The 21,414-nt window shown below is 30.5% G+C and overlaps 1 protein-coding gene across 3 annotated transcripts; it reads left to right on the top strand.

Annotated features, from left to right (window-relative positions):
* Positions 1 to 490: 490 nt before the first annotated feature.
* LOC103575991 (ran-binding protein 3) lies at positions 491 to 12,050 on the top strand. Of its 3 annotated transcripts, none has more exons than XM_008556008.3 (5): positions 491 to 723; positions 842 to 883; positions 1,110 to 1,196; positions 10,706 to 11,424; positions 11,504 to 12,050. In XM_008556008.3, exons 2-5 carry the CDS (start codon positions 868 to 870, stop codon positions 11,813 to 11,815), a joined length of 1,134 nt encoding a protein of 377 aa, XP_008554230.1. In that variant the 5' UTR covers positions 491 to 723; positions 842 to 867; the 3' UTR covers positions 11,816 to 12,050. The 3 variants fall into 3 exon arrangements, with proteins under 3 accessions (XP_008554230.1, XP_008554229.1, XP_008554226.1); XM_008556007.3 differs by having other exon boundaries at positions 492 to 723; positions 818 to 883; XM_008556004.2 differs by lacking the exons at positions 491 to 723; positions 842 to 883 and adding an exon at positions 890 to 1,040.
* The last annotated feature ends 9,364 nt before the right edge of the window (positions 12,051 to 21,414 follow it).

Here is a 21,414-nt window from a genome sequence, read left to right as displayed (position 1 = left end):
GAAAATACGGGGAGGCTCACAAGGCGCCATTAGATAATAGTGCCATCAAGAAAGTAATACAATATGAAGTTATTCCGATCATTTGAAATGTCGGGTTAATTTGCTAAAAATTTTGTTTTTGAATAAATTCAAAACAGTGAGCTCAAAAAAAAAACATTGCTAGCATATCTAGTTTATTTCAATAGAATTCTATCCCACTCATTTCATTGTTTATAATTCAAATTGCTTGAAAGATATCTACTGTCAAATATTTTATTTTTCTTGTGTCTGCTAACTTCAGGCTCATAAATTTCAGGTAATTTCAACATCAAATTACCGTCAATTTCAAGTAAAAGTGGTTATTAGGGTAACTTCAAGCTACTGCCGTAGTCTGAAGCCAACTTAAAGGAAAGTGTTGGAGAGCAAACAGTTACGGTTAAGTTGACAGTAAATTGTCTGTAACTAGAATTTAATTCAACTACAAATGTTACTATCAGACCATAACGTCAGTTGATTGAAAGTTTCACTTAAAATTGACGGCAAGTTTTTCTGGCAAATTACATTCAGATGACAGCCGTTGATTAGCATCAACTTGCACGTAAGTATTATTCCGCCAAGGCTTGCCAGAAACTTGCCGTTAAGTTAGCCAAAAATATTTCACTACAAAACTTGCTGAGCGAAGTGTGGTTATCAGGGTTTACTCACGATTTCGTTCGAGCAAGCACACTCAAAGTGGTTATTAGGGTGAGCTGAATTAATTTTTTTTGTATAAATGTCTGTTACACTCATAGGTAGAGTCACTATCGAAAAAAACAATAATATCGATTCTTTACAAAAGCTCTAAGTGATCCTTCTTACATAGGTGCCATCGACCTAGGTATTAAAGCTATGGCGGATTGTGAGGGTATGTATTGTGTTATGAAATTACACTTTTATCTCATTTACAGTAAGCGTTATAAAAAACTCTATTTCTTCATTCAAATTATTAAGGATATTAGATTATGAATCTCCATGTCTTCAAATGCAAATCTTTTTTTTAATATTTCATCGATTAGTAGATGGTTGTTATAAAATACTTCTGTACAATTAATTATTATGAAACAAATCATAACTTTTATTTGTTATTTTAGAGAATGCTGATGATAAATGCCGACCTCTACAAAAAACTATAATGAAATTCGATGACCCTTCTGAATCCGATGAAAATTCTTCCTATGGTAAATATTTATTGTGTCAAACGTCTTCCGATTATAATAGAATGTAAAGCCCATTTTAAATGACAACATTATGATTGAATTTTACAATTGTAATAATGTTAACATTAACTGAAAATGAAATTTTTTTATAATGATATTATCGAATACTGAGTGCTACCTATCTTGTAAAAACTTGAATTTTAATTATTCAACTATTTGTAGTTTACATTGAATCAACACATTGGTATACTTCACTCATAAGCTATTTTCTCGTACACCTCATCTCGTGTACCTCATTGATGTGATTATGAAAAATTTATTTCAATGACAATTTGAAAACTCAAGCAAAGTCAGGCTCCTGTTTTCCAGCGCTGTGCTAGATTTAGTTTTTTTTTTCAATTGTTTTTTTTGATGATGCAGATTCCATGATACCATTCAAAATACGATTGATTGATCTGTCGAGCTCTAAAATTGTCTGCTAAGATATCTTTAATATTCTTGCGTACGATACCATGAGCAAGATATACAACTCTTGACATAGGTTTCTTGATACACGATCTGGCAAAAGACACATACGTAGAAAAAAAAACTAGCAGCTAAGGATCTTGTTCAAGATACTTACCCCAGAATCTTGCTCGAACAGCTGTTGCTAAGATCCAAGGAAATAAAAGGTCGTTATTAATAATATATACATACCTAAACTTGTGAAAAAAATGTATTTTTAGAATCGATTCAGTGAATCGCATTATATTTTGGCAAAATTATATCATGAAGATAAATAGTTAGATTCTCAAAATCTGCCTAAAAATTGTAACCCAAATATAGTACAGTCAAAGTAATAAATGCTTATCAGATAAGTGTAAAATTTAAATCACTGCTTATAAATTTTTAGATGTGCTAAATAGGTAATGATTTCGAGGTGAAGGTAGTCTAATTTTTGACAGTTACCATTGATTGACATTTTTAAAAACTTGAAAAATACAAAACTGCACATTTCGAATTTTTACTGATAATAAAAATTAATTAAATAAATAACAATTTTTTTAACGTCTTTAGGTCCTCACATTGTATTCTGACTTTTTTTGAGATGTTACCGATAAACATATATACACACACACACACACACACACACACACACACACACGCACACGCACGCACACACACGCACACACACACACACATACACGCACACACACACACACACACACACACGCACGCACGCACACGCACACACACGCACGCACGCACACGCACACACACGCACACACACGCACACGCACACACACACACACACACACACACACACACACACACACACACACACACACCACTTCATTTGTTAAAGGCAGTATTGAATAATAATTTTCATAATAACAACTTCTTCACGAATAACTCAAAATATGTGCTTCCAAATATTTAAAAAATCATAACACATATTTATCTGTAGTCTCTCTCAATTACTGTGAGAATGAAAGAAATCATTTTATTCATTTAAAAATATTGTCAACGACGAATTGAGAAAATGCTCGTTTTTTACGTTCTTATACTAATATTTGTTAATCTAATGGCTAGACGTAACTCAAAACAGATGGCATCTTCAAGTGAACGATCTATTTTTAATTACTGTCTAAATACATCTATTTTATCGAGAATAATCTGTAACGAAACTTTGAGAGTTTTTGATTTGTTAACAAATTTTGATTTCTTGAATTTTCTCAGTTTAACATGAGAAAAGACTTCATTTGAGCCCAAAGGATTCGAAATTACCATTATGTAGTATCATACTTTTAAGGGTATGATCTGATCCTCCTGTTCCTGAGCATCTGGTTAATCTGCCTTGTCTGGTAGCTCAGGTGTTTAAGTACTGAGTTTGAAAATACCAAGTAATATCGGGTACACGGTTTTGATTCAGGATCGGGATATGGTGTAATTAATTTATTTTTTAGTATAATTTTTTAACTTCCTGCGAAGAAAATTGAAAATTTTCGAAATAAAGGGAAGTTATTGGTTTCGGTCCGATTTTTAAAAACCGAGTTTTAAACAGATTTCGACGTTTTAAGTTCCTAGGAAGCTATCCTGACTCTTTTCAGGAGGATTTCCGAGTATGTGTATGTGAGTATACACGTACGTACGTACGCATGCAAATACTTTATAACTTTTGAACGGATGAACCGATTTAAAACTTTGAGATAGCATTCGAAGCGGCTTATTTATTCCTAGGTCCCGTGAGAAATTGAGCTTAATCAGTACCGTACGTTTTGAATTATTACAAAAATAAAATTTTTTGAAAAATGTTTTTTTTTTATAATTAAGTATACTTGATGGATTAATTTCAAAATCTAATCAGCTTTGAAGCTCTATAAGCCCCGTCGAATACCGCTTCAACTATCGAAATCGGATTAGTTGTTCAAGAGATGTCGTCGTCGAAAGAATTTAAAAAAACTATTTTTTTATAATAAACTCAAAAATCACAAAATTGATTGATTTTAATAATGTTTCAGCGTTAAAAGCTGAATAACTGCGTCGAATGCCGCCTCAAGATCAAAATCAGTTAATTAGTTCGAAGGATATCAGCAATGAAGAACAAAAAATATAAGAAATTAATAGGAATGATCAAGATGGAAAGTTACATGAACTTAAAATTAAACCAACGAGTTAAAATATAAAACATACGGAATAAAGTGTCAGAATCTGTGATTTTTCAAAATTTTTGATGATGATATTATATAAACGAACCAATTGCAATTATTTATGTAGCGATCATCAAACTCTATAAAGCCAAAAAGCCAGTATGACTTTTGAAACATATGAGAAATTGCAATATGCAGTTCTTGCTATCTGAGAAAAATGAAGTAAATTGTTATTTCTTAAATTATTTGACACCGAGATCTTATGAACTAATTAACCGATTTTGACGTTCAATGTGGCAATCAACGCGTTTCATTGAGTTCTAAAGCTGCCTAGATTTAGTAATTGATCAGATAAGTCACTTCATTGATAATTGATAAAAAAATCTGGAAATCGGTTGACCCTGTGGGCCAGCCCCCAAACGTCCCTCTGTTTTCGACTTCAAAGAGCTCGAAAACGTTATTTTAAATATTTTTAACTTGACAATACTTTGGATTCCATTAGTTTTTTCAAGCTTGAAAACAGAAATGTTTTATATTAAACTTGGAAAATTCAAAACATCGAAAATAATTAATTATTATTAATAAATAAACGTTCTCGGAATTTTTATTCACGATTATGTTCAATAAAATCAATTTATTCACGTAGAAAACAATATGAGTGATGGGAATGTATTATGACTCAGATCAGAGCGTTAATATATCAAATATCACGGAAAGATGTAAATGGTATATTCTCCAATGTAACATAGTAATTATTACCATGTAGCATGGAAACGCAAATTTTTTAGCCGTATTATTCAATTTACATAATAATTTGTCCGATTTTGAATGGTAACGCTAGCCATGCTATTATGGTGATCATTCCTATGCTAGCATGGGAATCATTATTATGCTGCATTGGAATCATTCCTATGCTACATTGGAACTATTACAATTACGATGAAGCTGATTCTAATTCAAGGTAGTAAGGTCAATATTAAAATAACGTTTTATGATTAGAAATTAGGTTATTTAATTGATAATAAATAAATTTTTAACGATTTAAAAAATTTTTAAATAAAACAATTAATATTAACATTATCATATTTTAACATGAGTTAGTTTTATTAGGAAAATATTACAATAATTTAATTAATTATTAAAAATACATTTAATTAGTATTTTATTGTAAAATTATTAATTATGGATTATTAATGTAGAGAAAGTTAACAATTATCTAAATTAAAATTATTCAATCCAGTGCTTTGGAATGTACACTTTTTCCGTCTGCAGCAGTGACCATACGTGTGGTAGAATAACATTTTAAATCAGAATACAATAGACCATGATACTTATTAAATAATACTTGAGTTTCGTATCATTGATAATAGTCATTAAAATAATATTCATTGATATAAATAGTAATTAAGATTAATAAATGTACAGTAGGGTGTTCGTTATTTACCAAATTAGATTATTTTACTTGGCCATGGTATAAATTATTTATTTGTGATCCAGAAATGATAAAAAAAAAATAAAAAAGTTTATTCTAATGCCGTTTAACCCTGCCTAAGTAATGATACATTCTCATTTTAGTACAATGAAGAAAATTTTATTACTTGCTTAAAAATAAGTGCACAGCAATGACTAATACATATTTTCGTAGGAAATTTCCTGTTCTTCGAAAAAGGTATCTTATGTTTTTTTCGTGAGTCCAACTGTTTAAGGGATATTGAAGGTCAAAGTTTGATTTGTTTATAAAAATTTGCGTTTTTGTTTGAAATTTTATAACTCTTTAACACTTAGACGTAAAATTAAGCGCTATTAACTTTCTTGAAAGAAATTTATCGCTCTTCAAAAAAGGTTTCTTACACTTTTTTCGTAAATCCAACCATTTATGTGATATCGAAGCTCAAAGTTGATAGATTTAAAAAATCGGGTTTTTCGATAAAAATTCTATAACTCTTCAACAAACGGAGATTTACACAGGCTTTCAAGAGATTTGTGTTGGAAATTTACCGCTCTACCAGAACCGGATGTTGGAAGATTTTATTTAAATTAATTTAAATTAATTTGTTACTCAGGGTCGTTCGTAATATTTTGTGAGCGAGAAGAGGAATCGTAGAGTAGGCTGAAATAATGTTAATCCTAATTTTAATAAATTTAAGCACCTTGCTTTATTTCCTTAACCTGTGACAATATTTATTTCTTATGGCAAACTAATATACTTATGACAAACTAATTTTCTTATGACAAACTAATTTCCTTATGACAAACTAATTTCCTTATGACAAACTAAATTTCCTCGTCCCCTGGACGGTTACTTATGGCAAACTAATTTTTCTCGTCCCCTGAACGGTTTCTTATGACAAACTAAATTTTCCTCGTCCCCTGGACGGATTTCCACACCCACACACCCACGTTAAAATATACCTCGTCCCCTGGACGGTAAGCCTTAACACTAGTTTAAAACCATCCCTTGGATGTATAATTATTTAAAATAAACTTAACATGTCCACCGGACCTAAATCACAGACACAGTTTTTCTTTACTTAAAATTTACTGACTCTACTTTACTTTATTTAACTTTGTGACATCACTTTCTTTTACTCAATTATTAAACTTGACTTTTCAATACAAAAATTTCACTAATAAAATTTCTATTATAAAATTTGTACAATTATTTAATTCTTAGTTCTTTTCAACGATTTATTTAATTCATTTATATTTATTAATTAATTAATTTTGGTTTGGATTTAATTATTAATTAATTAATTTTCACTGACAATTTTCCTTAATTTTGCTTTCAAAATCTGTATAATTAATTTGCTCGAGATTTTCTGATAATTTTCTCACTACGTATTTCAACACTCAACTTTATTTACTGACAAAATAATCCATTCTTAAGCTTTACTCGAGACAATTTTATCGCAATTTTATAGCGTCTTACTTTTGATTTTATAATTTTAATTAGAATTATTTTAACATTATTTTATAAATATTTTATGACTAATTTTACGACTAGAATTACGTCTTAAATTGACTAGAACATTCGGCCGGTGAATTGGCGTCGCAAGGCCTTAATTTACGATCTTACACGCGGACAATTATTGTCTAGAGCGGCCGACAGGCCTGAATACTTTTATTAAGTTATTGAATTTAATTTAATTTATTTATCGAATAATTTATACGGAAAAATTTATTTTATTCCAGCCGAGAGGTCTCGAATAAAATAAATTTAGAGTTACGACATAACGACGAGCACACGACAAAGATTTTACAGAAATTTCGAGACACGTGGTTACACTAGCCGACGGGCCTTGAGTTACCAATCTAATTTATGTAACCAGCAGAAAGATGTTATGTAATGTATTTATAATTAATTCGGCCCTCTAATAATTAAATTAGAGGCCTTAATCAATTATAAATTTTACCTTGAGAAATTCCGACACGCTGAGGAAGGTTTTGTTGCTGCTGTCTTATTTCTTCTCGTGATGGCTGGGTTGCCTCTCGAATTATTCTTCCGCCTTCTCTCTCGTCTACCAAATTAAATTTTTCCAATTTATAACCTGTCAATGAACAGTACGTATTAGTATTTTATTAAATTATTGCTTATTGTAATTATCGGCCTAAAGGCCTAATAATTTATTGAACAGTAAAATATAAATTAATAAATCGCCTCGTTCCATGTGAAGCGTGAACGGACATATATATTTACCTGGACGATGGTTTTCCGCCTGGTGTTCTCGTCGTCTCGACAACTCTCTCTCTGACTATTTTTCGTTCCGCAGTCCATTATATCATTTCACTCCCGTTCACTATTCCGGAAACCTATTCCCACTTTCTTAGACTAAGGAAATGACGAACGGACGGGCCTTAGTGATCCATGCGACACCCGGTGACTAGTCGCGACACTACTCGTAACTTACGAGGTCATCGGCCGGTCATTGGCGGGAACGGAATTCAAATTCAAATTTATTTATTATTTTATATTAATTAAAATTACCCTGTTACAGTGTAAGAGACCTTTTTTGAAGAGTGATAAATTTCTTTCAAGAAAGTTAATAGCGCTTAATTTTACGTCTAAGTGTTAAAGAGTTATAAAATTTCAAACAAAAACGCAAATTTTTATAAACAAATCAAACTTTGACCTTCAATATCCCTTAAACGGACTCACGAAAAAAACATAAGATACCTTTTTCGAAGAGCGGGAAATTTCTTACAAAAATATGTATTAGTCATTGCTGTGCACTTATTTTTAAGCAAGTAATAAAATTTTCTTCATTGTACTAAAATGAGAATGTATCATTACTTAGACAGGGTTCAACGGCATTAGAATAAACTTTTTTATTTTTTTTTTTATCATTTTTGGATCACAAATAAATGATTTATATCATGGCCAAGTAAGGAAAATCTAATTTCTTAAATAACGGACACTCTAATGTACAGGTTATATCGGACCCATATATACTATATAGCAGCGCCTAATATTTAAACTGCTTTCACGCTATACAGCATGGGATTTAGTACCATTCTAGCATGGCTTTGATTACTATACTACAAAGTAATATTTATCAGTAGTATGATTACTATGTGTATGGTGAATATTACTAGAAGAATGGTTATCATTTCCATGCTACATAGTATCGATTCCTATGCTTTAAAAAATAGGACTGGTTACCATGTAGAATGGTAATTATAACCATTCTTTTCTCTTCGTGATCCAAAAAAAAAATGTTGAGAACGGTGTTTTTTCAATTTTTCCGTTGATAGTATTATTTAAACTGATACCATAAAAACGAAGAATTGATATGATTTTAAATACACTTTAGCACATTATATTATGATTTATAAAAAACAAAAGGCATTAAATGTTATTTTTTACACTTTTTGTCGTCGATATCTTTTGAACTAATAAATCAATTTCGATGTTTGAGGTGGCAATCAGTGCGCTTTATTGAGTTCTAGGGATCATTCAATTTTGGAAATGTTTGATCCAGTCGTTTTAAAGATATTTTTAAAAAATCGATTTTTAATATTTCTTTCTCCGACGATATCTCTTGAATGAATTGGCCAATTAAAATGCTTGAGGTGGCAGTCGGAGCGTCTTGTTGAGTTTTAGAGCTGATTGAATTTTAAAGTTGATCGTTCAGATCGATTCTGAAGAATTAAAAGAAAAACTTAAAAAAAAATCTAGACATCGGTTGGCGATGCGAGCCAGCCCCAAAACTCCTCGCTGTTTTCAAGCTCTTAGAGCTCGAAAACATTACTATACATACATTTTCGGGCTCGAAAATACCTTTGTTTCGCATTTCTTATGAGATTTTCAAGCTCAAAAGGGTTATGTTTTAAGTTAAAATTTAGAATCCAAAATAATTAATGAATAAGCGTTTTTTAATATATTTATTCACAATTATGTACAATAATTAGCTCAAAAATGAGTATTTACGTGATACGTTGTATCTTTATCGTGTAAGTATATCGTGATACAAACGAACATGACGATTTTTAAGCAGTCACTTTCAATGACTTACATAAAGAAGAACATATTAGTTTTAAGTAATGTTGTTCAGTAATTATGATGTTATTCAATGAAAAAAGCAGATATAGATTTTACATTTATTATTCCGTTGACCATATCTCTCGAACGGATCATCTGATTGGGACGTTCTTGGCCGCAATCGAATGATTTTATCGAGTTGTTGAGCTGAGTAGATTTTGGAATTTATCAATTCAATAGTTTCTGAAATATTCACGAAAAACAAAAAAATGAAGATTTTTTATCATTCTTTCGTCGACGATATCTCTCGAACGGATTATCCGATTGAGACATTCTTGATAGCAATCGAAAGTTCTTATCGAATTCTAGAACTGATTAGATTTTGGAACTGACCGATTCGACAGTTTTCAAAATAACAAAAAAAAAAAAAATTTTTTTTTTTCGTATTTCTTAAATATCTCCAAGCCTATTTGACTAAATGATCTAAAATTTTCTGGAAAAAATAGTCCTAAAATATTCATAACTTTAACACGAATCAAGATATTCTAACTTTGTAAATGTACACACACACACACACACACACACACACACACACACACACACACACACACACGCGCGCGCGCGCGCGCGCGCGCGACATCGCTCTGAAAATCTTAGAATAGCATCTTAGCATCTTCAAACGTCGACATATGATGAAACCCCGATTTTTGAAAATCGGGGTGAAACCAATAACTTCCCGAATTTTGAAAATCGTTGATTTTCTTAGCGAGAAATTAAGAATATTTCCGATATTTTTGATAATTGGGATGAAAACACTAACTCCGAATTTTTCGAACATCGTCGATTTTCTGAGCAGAAAATTAAAAAAATGCCATTTGGCAGTCAGAAAGGAAGGTAGATTTCTCTAAAGACGTTCTCTAAATTTGGAATTCACAATACACTACTCGCAGAAATTAAGGGACATAAAAAAAATTGTAAATTTTTAAGCGATTTTCAAGACGCTGTAATTTGGAGAAATATGATCTTTTTCAAGACGAGCAAAAATTTGGAAATTTTTTTTTTGTGGTGGTTTTATTAGAATTACTCCGGAATCGTGCATAATGAAAAATTTTGAAGTCCAGATCTGAAAACTAGAAACTTGAAGCTACAATTAGCCTTCTTTTAATTTTTCTGTTCGACCATTTACAAAGTTAGAATATCTTGATTCGTGTTAAAGTTATGAATATTTTAGGACTATTTTTTCAATAATCGATATTTTAGATGCAGGTTGAGTCAGAGAGCTCAAAATCTACAAGGAGACTTCTTAGTATATATATGAAAACATATTAAAACATTAAAAAATCTAAAGAGGATCACCTACGCAACCTCGTTGAATTGGTATAGAACGATCCATATATAGTGATTGTATTTTTTTTTTGTAGGTCCCATTTTATCTCAATCAAAATTTGGTAACTCCTCTGGTATTAGTGAATTCAATAAACTATCACCAGAATTCAGTGGTTTAAAACCATCAATACTTAGACCATCTCAATTTAGTACAGTCTCTAATCTACCTGGTCCGTCATCAAAATCACTAACAGATTCTCTGAAAACTCAAAGTTCTTTTATTAAAGTTTCTGATAAGACCATACGTTATAGTGATGATTCCAAAGATAAAAATGGCCGGAGTATAGATACGAAAATAGATACTGAACCTAATAAAACTGAAAAAAGACATAAAGAGGATGTTAAATTAGCAACACCCAAATTTCTGCCTCTAGCTGCTAATCCTAAAGAAAATAATCCTCTTACGGATACTATTGGTACAGTAAACTGTTTAACATCAAGTTTTATATTCGGTCAGAACATCAAGGATCGCGTAGCAGTGGGAAAAGACAACGATTGTTCTGAAGATGAGACTGAAAAATTAACGAAAGAAGAATTAGTGGTCGATAAATCATCTGAATTACTTTTTTCTAATGCTGCTGCTGTTTGTTCGAGTACTACTAAGTCTGGGTTAACGTTATCACAAGCTGCACATGAAGTGGAAGAAGCGAATCGAGCTAGTAAAAGAAAGTACAATCAGGTTATCCTGTTAACTGGTGAAGAAGAAGAAGTCAATATTCTCCAAATTAATTGCAAACTTTTTACCTTCGATAAGGTATTTATCCATGAAACTCAAAAATATTAATCTTCTTAATGTTTTTTCTAAGCTGCTAATTGATATATTTTTGGTATAGGTGTCAAGTGGTTGGAAAGAGCGAGGGCGAGGTATTCTTCGACTCAATGACCGAGATGAAGAATCACGACTTGTCGGACGTGCGACTGGCACTCAGAGGCTTATTCTGAACACAAAAATTTGGCCAGAAATGACCGCCGAACGGGCCGGACCCAAATCCCTTAGATTAACTGCTATGGACATTCATGGTGACATAAGAATTTTCATAGTTCAAGCGGCACCTTCAGAAGTCGATCAGCTTTATAACCTACTCATACAACGACTCAAACGTGCCAAAGAAAATCAACCGAAAAGATTTGCGGCCGATCATTGACAATTGACTAGTTAGAATTTAAACTAAGGAACAGCGCGATAATTTATTTTTAAAATGTAATTGCTAAAAAATTCATCTTTCTTTTATAGATAGATTAAATTATTTGATGTTTCTTGATACTATGATCACTAGATTAATAATAAATTAGTTTCGGTATATTTGTTTAATTTTGCAAGTCATTCACACTTAATATATAATTTTAATTATCTGCAATAAAATAAAGTCTTGAAAAGTACATTAATATGTTCAGAAATCACCTACCATTTTATTCGACCTTTATTTATTTCTAATTAGAGTGGATGGAAAAAAACATTTTTTTTTTATTTGTAAAGTTGTAATGTTAGAAGTTAAGTCTCAAGCTTAAAAAATTTTTCCAAAACCTCAGTTTGGAATTCCATCAAAAGATTAACAAGTATTGATTTTCGCATTTAAAGTACATGCAAAAATTTTTCAAAATTAAAGTACATACAGTAGTTTGTACATAAAGTACATAATGTAGTTTGACAAAATTCTTCTTTAGTAAAATCAACTTCGTTTGAATCAACAAAAAATAGTTTGCTGCAAGAAAAACAACTATTATTGAATTAAAGTCTCTACTTGATTATGAAGGATCCCTTAAACGTTCATGTTCAAATTCTTTGGGCTTGTCTATAATTAAGTTAGGTGTTTCGAGGTAGTCACGTTCACAAGTATAGCATACCGATTAAAAAAAAAAAAAAACAGGATAACTGAAGTGGTTAGTTAAACGCCGCTCATTGGAAACTTTTGTAAAAGTACAGTCATATTGCTCTCACATACATTTAAGTAGTATCAATACGTTTATATACACATGCATCCATAATATTCAAGAAGTGATCGTGGCAACACCGTTCACTGTTACTGCGCATCGTTTTTGCGTTCAGTAATATTTTTATTATTGTGGTCGTAAGACATAACCAAATTAACCATCAAAATAAACGGAGCTGTTTATTATTAAATTATTAGAAATCTCAGAATGTTTACTTATTATTAATTAATAAAGTTTATTATTTTTCTATATAATTTATAATAAACGCTGAAAAGTTATCAACCTCGATTAAAAGACACGATTCGAAACGATTTGCAATGTTAAATGCCCATAAGAAGGGCGATTTAAAAGTATTCAAAAGCATTAAAAAGTATTAAAAATTTTTTTATTCAACTCATGCGCGCTATTCAAGTTTTATCATGCCTAAAATCCGAACCCGAAATGGTCGTATACCGACTGGTGAAGAATTATTTGTCAAAACGCAATAAAGATGTCTACTATCCTGGCCATTGTGACATAATAAAAATAAACGTAACTATCCTTGATTAAAAACTCCGATTGAAACTGATTGAAAACGTCCTCAGATTTAATCGGAAATTTCTGATTGACATTCAATCAGTTTCAATCGGAAACTTCTGAATGATTCTGATTGAAAGTTAATCAGAAATTTCCGATTGACTTTTAATCAGTTTCAATCGGATTTATTCGGAAACTTTCGAATGATTCCGATTGAAAATTAATCAGAAATTTCCGATTGACTTTCAATTGGATTTAATCGGATATTTCCGGAAGGCTTCGATTGTAAATTAATAAAAAATTACCGATTCCCGGGAAAAAATAATTGTATATAATTTTATGTATTATTAAACGGTACAAAATTAAAAAATCGAATATATCAAAATCTACGTTGAATCTATATTAACAGTTAGGTTGCATGTCATGAAGTAATATAGGATTTACTATATTACCACCAAAAATAGTATTTGTCACTCTGTCAAAGAACAGAGGAGTGCTCTTGTCAGAATTGCTTCCAAGTCTGGAATATAATACACTGAACTACGTTTCTTACCAGGGACACTACACAAGTGGTAGGCGCTATCTAGTGACGAGAACCGAACTACTCCCACTGCTATTGCCTAGGACTGGTGAATTTTCTCTCCTTCATATATGTCTTTTCTCCTAAGAAATTTTTCTCTTGGTTCAAGCAACTTTTTTTTCTATTAGTTGGAGCATACGAAAATCCTTGCGTTAAACACCCCCATGAAAAAATTTATTTAAAAAATATAAGTTAAAATACAAAAAATATATTTTAGAATTTATAAAAAATAAATCAGAAAACTATTTTTTTTAAAAGCTTGATATTGAAATGAAAATAACTAGAAAAAAAGGGAAATTTTGAAAAACTTTATTCATAATAATTTTTGAGAAATGAAATTACCTACAAAAAAGTTTCTATGAGATTTTCTGATAAAACTGATAGTTTCGCCGGAAAAGTAAAAAGATCTCAAAATTTACTATAAATTTGACTTTAAGCTCAAATAACTTTTGAACAGTTCGATTTATCAAAAAATGATGAGATTTCACTGAAAAAAAAAATTTTTCCCAAGTATAAATACTCCATTTAAAACATATTTACTCGGTACTATACAACCAAATAATATTCTTAATCATAGTAAATATGTACTTCAACCGAGTAATATTTTCTTGATTTAAGAATTTCGATACTTATTTTAAGAAAATATACTTGATTGGAGTACATTTTTACTAAAATTAAACAAATATTTACTCGGTACGATACAACCATTTGTATACTTGAAAACAGTTTTTTTTCTCAGTGTTGTGTTGTAGAGCATTCAATTTCCTAGAAAAATATCTATCGTGCATAATAATTCGTTGATTAGCTTGTAAGTTAGAAAATTCTAAAAAATAAAAAGTTTTTTTCCCGTGTTATTTAAATACTCTGTAAATATGAATAAGTGAAATCGGTGAATATTCACTAATTTTAAGTGCAAAATGCTTGTTTTAACTTTTTATAAAATTGATTAAATTGGAAAGACAGATAAAATTCTATACTCTGATATTTCAAAAATTGCTGAATTCATGATAAGTGAAATTCATATCTGCCCAAATTTTAATAATTATTAATACTATCTGAATTGTTATTTTCCGATTGAATCCGATTGAAAATTGTCTGTCGAATTCAATCAGAAAACATTCGATAAATGAATTATTATTTTTTGATTGAATCTGATTAAAACTGATTGAAAATTTTCTGTCGGATTTAATCGTATTCAATCGGAAAATAATCGATAAATGAATTATTATTTTCTAATTGAATCCGCTTCATTTGAAACGAAATTTTTTTTTTCTAGCCGACACAAGATAATTTTGCCGTTTATATTGAGAAAAAAATTCCCTGAAAATTTTAGCTCTTAAATTTAATTTAAAGTACTTTCTCTCGAGTATCAAATTTTTTCATTTAAAAAGTAAGGTAAAGTACCCAGTAGTTGAACAGGTTTCAAAGTAAAACGTATTTGACCTTACTTTTAATATATAAAGTTGTAATTATTAGTTCAAATTGGTGATTTTCATGAAAACATAAATAATTTTGAATCGATTGAAGCACAAAATAACGCAGATAATTGAATATTTATATTTTGATAACGTTTTTTAGATAGACTATGAAAGGAGTAGTTGTTGAACAATCAACTCCGACAAGCCGCAGTAGTTGAACACTCCGGGAGTAGTAGTTGAACTAATAAAATATATGGCAACCAGGCACACCAAAATTTTTCAACGTTTTATTGAAATATCAAAAGAATTATAACATATTATTAAATAATATTAAAAATAATACTGTGAATACTTAATATGATCATTTAAAAATAAGAAATATTTGTATTAAATTATTTAATTACATTTTTTATTACTAATGAATTTATTTATTTAATATTTAGCAAACTTGATTGTAAATTTTACCAATTGTAACGGATTATTTTTTATTAAAAAATAAATGTTACGCGAAAAGAAATTTATGGGAAGTGTTCCTATGCATTATGGGATTAGTTCCCATAATGGTATAGGAATTGTACCCAGACTATTATAGGGATGGTTCCTATACATTATGGGAACCATCCCTATATTAGTCTGGGTACAATTCCCATACCATTATGGGAACCATTTCCATAATGGTATGGGAATAGTTCCTATACCAATATGGGAACCATTCCCATAATATTATAGGAATGATTCCCATAATGATATAGGAAATATTCCAATTGCATTATGGGAACCATTCCTATAATATTATGGGAATCGTTCCCATACTATTATGGGAACCATTCCTATAATGTTATATGAATTGTTACTATAATTTATGGGAATGGATCGTATAATTTATAGGAATAGTTCCTATATATTATGGGAATGATTCCCATAATATTATAGGAAGTCTTCCTATAAGTTATAGAAACCATTCCTATAATTATAGTGACCATTCCCATAATGGTATGGGTAGCATTCCCATAATTATAGAAACTATTTCTATAGTTATGGGAAATATTCCTATAATAATAGGAACTGCTTCCATAATTTATGGTCGTCATTCCTATACTGGAATAGGAAAGAATTTCACATAATTATGGGAACCATCCCAATAATTTTCTTTCCATTTATTCATAATTTTCATCTTACCTATATGTTGTGAACTTTTTTAAGTTATAAAATAATAAAAATTTTTTTTGATGAGATAGATACGTTTTCACACGAAATCACTTAAAATTATTACACTAATTGTTGATGAATCACTCATACTTTATTTCCGTATATCTTTTTTAAAAAATAAATAATTAAATTTAATTATTTGTTATTGCACTAGAATACACTTCACGCTGTTCACCTACTGCTGCTATGAAAATTACATGGACCCAATACTTGAACATGTAATACCATCTTGTTCAAGTTTTGGGTACCGCTTTGAACATTGGGAGGTATAGTTAGACGCTAAAATTTAATATAAAAACTTTAGTTTATGTCTTTGCAAAAAATATATAGTATTTAGAAAAGACTATTTCATTGGGTGGTACAATTTTATTTACTTAAAATGATGATATGTCTTTTTTTTTTACTGGTTGTTCAGCTTACAGTATAGCATCTTTTTCATGCATAAAAGTAATTGTTATTAAAGTTTATCGATAAGTCTCTCGCGCGTAGTAAGTATTGTGATACAGTATAATAAATTTTCGTATGAGTATAATAATTTTTTTGATGCTTCATTTCCTGTTTCAAGGCTGGTCAACAGCATAATAAAAATTGCTAGGTCTCGAGCCAACATTTTTCTCCGCGCACCCGGACAGATATACATGAAAGCGAGTTAATAAAAACATGATAAGTAATCTTAAAAATAAAATATTATTTACTCTGTAAAGTGAGCAAATGCGCAAAAAGGATCTGGTTTAGGTTTGATGTAATCTTAACAACTAAAAAATTACACAAATTATTATAATAAATAAATTAGATATTTATTGACACTATTTACACTTAAAACTGTGAGAAGATAATATGAAACAGCGAATGCAACAAGATGTATACGCGATAGCGAATGCAACCAAGAATAATTATATTAAAGCAGAGCGGTTTTACAGTACGAGGTTGTACTCTTGAATTCAGGAGCGAAAAGACCACGGAGAAAATGCTGTTGAAAGCGACGTGGCCGCTTGGTGGTGACGTGGCAGCCTCGAAAAATAAACCGAATTCTCCCATTGGCTTAAAAGTGCGCCAATAGGAAATAGTTAACCGCCAATTTTCCTTATTGGATGGTAGCTCTTATGCCAACTTGACCCGGCCATGAGCTAGAAATTGTATGTACCGGGCCCAAATAGCGAGTGACCCGGCACTATACTGACCTTGAGGTCAGTAGCGAGTTCGGCAACTCACGGTTGTAGCGGAAATGCACGACGCTTATCAAATTGCCTAAGCTCGTGACTGAACACACTCATTGTATATGATTAAATCTGATTGAAAATTTTTTGTTGGATTCTATCGGAAAGTAATCGTGAAAAAATGATTATTTTGTAATTGAATGTGCTTACAACTAATTGAAAAAAAATCAATCGGATTTAATCAGATACAGTCGGAAAATAATAATTTATTTCTCGATTGTATTCCAATTGAATCTGATTGAAATATTTCAATTAGTTTTAATCAGATTCAATCGGAATATAATCGAGAAATAAATTATTATTTTCTGATTGAATCCGATTAAAACTGATTAAAATATTTCAATCAAATTTAATCAGATTCGATCGAAATATAATCGAAAAATAAATTATTATTTTCCGATTGAATCTGATTAAATCCGATTGAACTTTTTTCAATCAGTTTTAATTGGTTTCAATCGGAAAATAATTTTTGAAAAATTATTATTTTCTGATTGAATCCGATTACAACTGATTAAAATATTTTAATCAGATTTAATCAGATTCAATCGGAATATAATTAAGCAATAAATTATTATTTTTCGATTGAATCCCATTGAAACTGATTGAAATATTTCAATCGGATTTAATCAGATTCAATCAGAAAATAAAAAATATTTTTTTCCGATTGAATCTGATTGAAATTCAATCGGAGACCTCGAACGCTCCCGACCATTTCTGAATGAAAATTTGTTTCCGATTGAAATTGATAGAATTCTTGAGTTTCAATGAGATTCAATCGGATTCAATCGGAGTTTTTAATCAGGGATCTTTCGGGCTCTAACTGAATATTGGGTAATTACAAATCTCTGTTATTACCTATTAAGCAGCTAAGATCGTGATGCCGAATGTTTTTAACGTGGAGTCAAAACTTTGACATTGAATTTGAATTTCCGTTAAATTAAATCAACATCTGTTATTTTCTAATGAATTTAATAATTATTTTAAGTAGTTTTATTATAAAAGAAATTAAGATACATAAATCATTACAATTCAACTGAACAACTGAAAAACTTACTCTTTACTCAATATATAATTTTTTTTTTGTTTTTCAAACAGTTGTTTGTTGCTTAGCAACCACCAACTCATACCAACCAAGTCAAACACAACATAAATATTTTATTGCTTTTGTTTCAACACGCCCCCTCAATAAAAAATTTTGTATCAATTCAAGTCCACATTCTTTTCTAAATTTAAAAAACAATTCTTTACCAAGAGGTTTTGTAAATATGTCTGCAATTTGTTTCTGAGTATTAATGTACTTAATATCAATTAGACCTTCTGCAACCTTTTCTCTAATGAAAATGTGATAGGATCGGTGTGCGGACCAGTTTTTTTTTATTATTACGATTGTGATTTATTCATTATTATTATTACTACTACTACTATTATTATACTATGGACTATATTCAACTATTACGATTATTTATAATTTCTTATTACTATTGACTAATTATTTGTGATTTTCTTATTACTATCATTATTACTATTATTATTCTATTGACTACTACTACGAGTATTAATTACTATTTTATGTTAATATTTCTATGACTTATAACTAGTATTATTATGATTACTATGATTACTTTTGTTTGCTTATGTCTAAACCCAAAACTATGGTGCTTACTCTAATTACTATTTGTACTTAAAAACTATTTTTTTTATATTAACTTCGACTAGATTAACTACGATTATAACTATTACTACTACTACTTAATTACTACATGTTTTACTATGATCTACTCTTTGTGATTCAATTACTATTGATCTCTATTTCTTTTTCAATATACTTTACACTATTACTATAATTATGTAATTTATTATTTACTATGGCTGTGTTATATTATTACTAAGATGTTGTGTGATATTACATTGGTACGAGTGAATAAGTATGAGTATAGGGATACGCGCCGAGTGAAAATTATTCTAAGTCCCGGGCCGACAAAATCAAAGGGAAAGAAAAAAACGTGAAAAATAATTCCATGTGAATCTTTTAAAAGATTCAAGAGATCGAAATAAGTATAAAATAAAATAAAATTATGAGAAATAATGTGTGAGAGTTGAAATTAATTTAGTATTTTAATCGTGTATTCTTCCATTCTCTTTCCATTCGCTATTTTATAATTTTCTGTTTCCCTTTGATTTAGTTGCCCAGGGACTTAGAATAATTTCTCGATCGCCACGCTTAAGCAAGCGACGCTAGAGGGCGATGAAATTTATCCCTTTTCGTATGTGTGGTGGATGGATCAGGTAATAAAAGCGCTCGTAAAGGCCGTATTGGAAACTTAGTCTCCCGAGACGTTTTCTGGAGGAAGACCATTCCCTGGACAACATCTGGAACTTCGACCACCCCGAGTCCGACCGGACCAAGGTAAGCGAAATTTGATTCTCGGGGAGATTTGAGGGTCCCCACTCTGAGGCCTTCTGCCAAGGGGTGGTAGGTGAAACTAGTCGATTAGGTGGGGGTTAGACGGAGACCATCCGCTTACCCTCGGGGAAGGGGAATTCGTGCAGGGCCGACGGGGAAGTCGACCAGACACCCCTGAAGCACCCGGGAGAGGGTAGAACCGCGTCACTAGTCCGCGTAACTTTTGTGTATGTGAATTGACCGCGTAACCGTGATGTAAATAATTAATAAACCGTAATTAATTACTGTAGAGGTAGTAGAACCAGGGCTCGAAGCCCATGTAGAGTGTTGATTTGAATAAAATTTAAATCGTCATATTTAATATTGTCTGTCTCTTTGAAGACCCCTTTTGTTTTCCATCCTGGACTCCGGCGAGCAGTACCCGAGCCAAAAGGGGTAGTTTGTATTCTAACTTGCTTATTAAAGGTTACTACGATATTTCAGTGAACCAATTTTATTTGCATTGATTTAAAGTAATATTTATTAATTAATACTGACTAATTATTAAATTCAGATTCTTATCAATTTACTGGTTCATCTTTTCTGGTTAAGTGTGGTTCATTTTTTTTTGAATTATCAATTAATTAATAACTTTTAATTGGTAACTGAAAGTAACCCCAGTTTTACCCGTTACAAAATGATACTTAATATCGATGTGTTTTAGTCTTTTATGATGCTCTGGATTTTTAGCTACTTTAATAGTAGATTGATTATCCTTATATATAATTACTGGCTTATTAATTACATTAGATATTTTAAAGTCCAATAATAAATTTTTAAGCCAACATGCTTCACTCACTGCCATACTTAAAGCTACATATTCTGCTTCTGTTGAGGACAATGTAACACAAGCTTGTTTCTTACAAGACCAAGAAACAGTACATCCAAAAACTTTAAAACAGTATCCTGAAGTAGATTTTCTGTCGTTACAATCTCCTTCCCAGTCAGCATTAGCATATCCAACAATAAAATCATTTTCATTACATTTATATACCAGATTCAGATTCAAAGTAGCTTTTACATAACGTAGAATTCTTTTTAAAGCTTTGTATAATTGTTCGTTTGCATTTATTTGATAACGACTTAAGAAAGATACAGATGCACATAAATCAGGTCTAGAACCAGATACTGCATAAATTAAACTTCCTATTAATTGTCTACATTTATTTTCTAAATATTTATCATTAGTATTATTTAATAGCAAATCAAATTTAAATTTTTGGTCCATAGGAGTCAACATTTCTTTACACTCAGTCATATCAACTTTTTCTAAAATTTTCTGTAAATAATTATTTTGTTTCAATTCAGTTATTTTCTGATTAACATTTTGCTGAATATTAATTCCAAGAAAATCAGAAACTAAACCAAGATTGTTTATTTCAAATTTACTTCTTAACAATGATTTTACTCTACTTACTTCATTTTCATC

Source organism: Microplitis demolitor, chromosome 1 (assembly GCF_026212275.2).
Source record: "Microplitis demolitor isolate Queensland-Clemson2020A chromosome 1, iyMicDemo2.1a, whole genome shotgun sequence".
Taxonomy (NCBI): domain Eukaryota; kingdom Metazoa; phylum Arthropoda; class Insecta; order Hymenoptera; family Braconidae; genus Microplitis; species Microplitis demolitor.
The sequence above is the reverse complement of the archived record's forward strand: the minus strand, read 5'-3'. Positions and strand labels throughout refer to the sequence as shown.

Excerpts from the sequence above, each read along its gene's own strand:
- LOC103575991 (XM_008556004.2), top strand. The coding sequence starts at position 1,001 with ATGCAAATCTTTTTTTTAATATTTCATCGATTAGTAGATG. Across the intron at positions 1,041-1,109 it reads ATTTCATCGATTAGTAGATG|AGAATGCTGATGATAAATGC; the intron begins GTTGTTATAAAA and ends TTGTTATTTTAG. Across the intron at positions 11,425-11,503 it reads AACTTTTTACCTTCGATAAG|GTGTCAAGTGGTTGGAAAGA; the intron begins GTATTTATCCAT and ends TTTTTGGTATAG.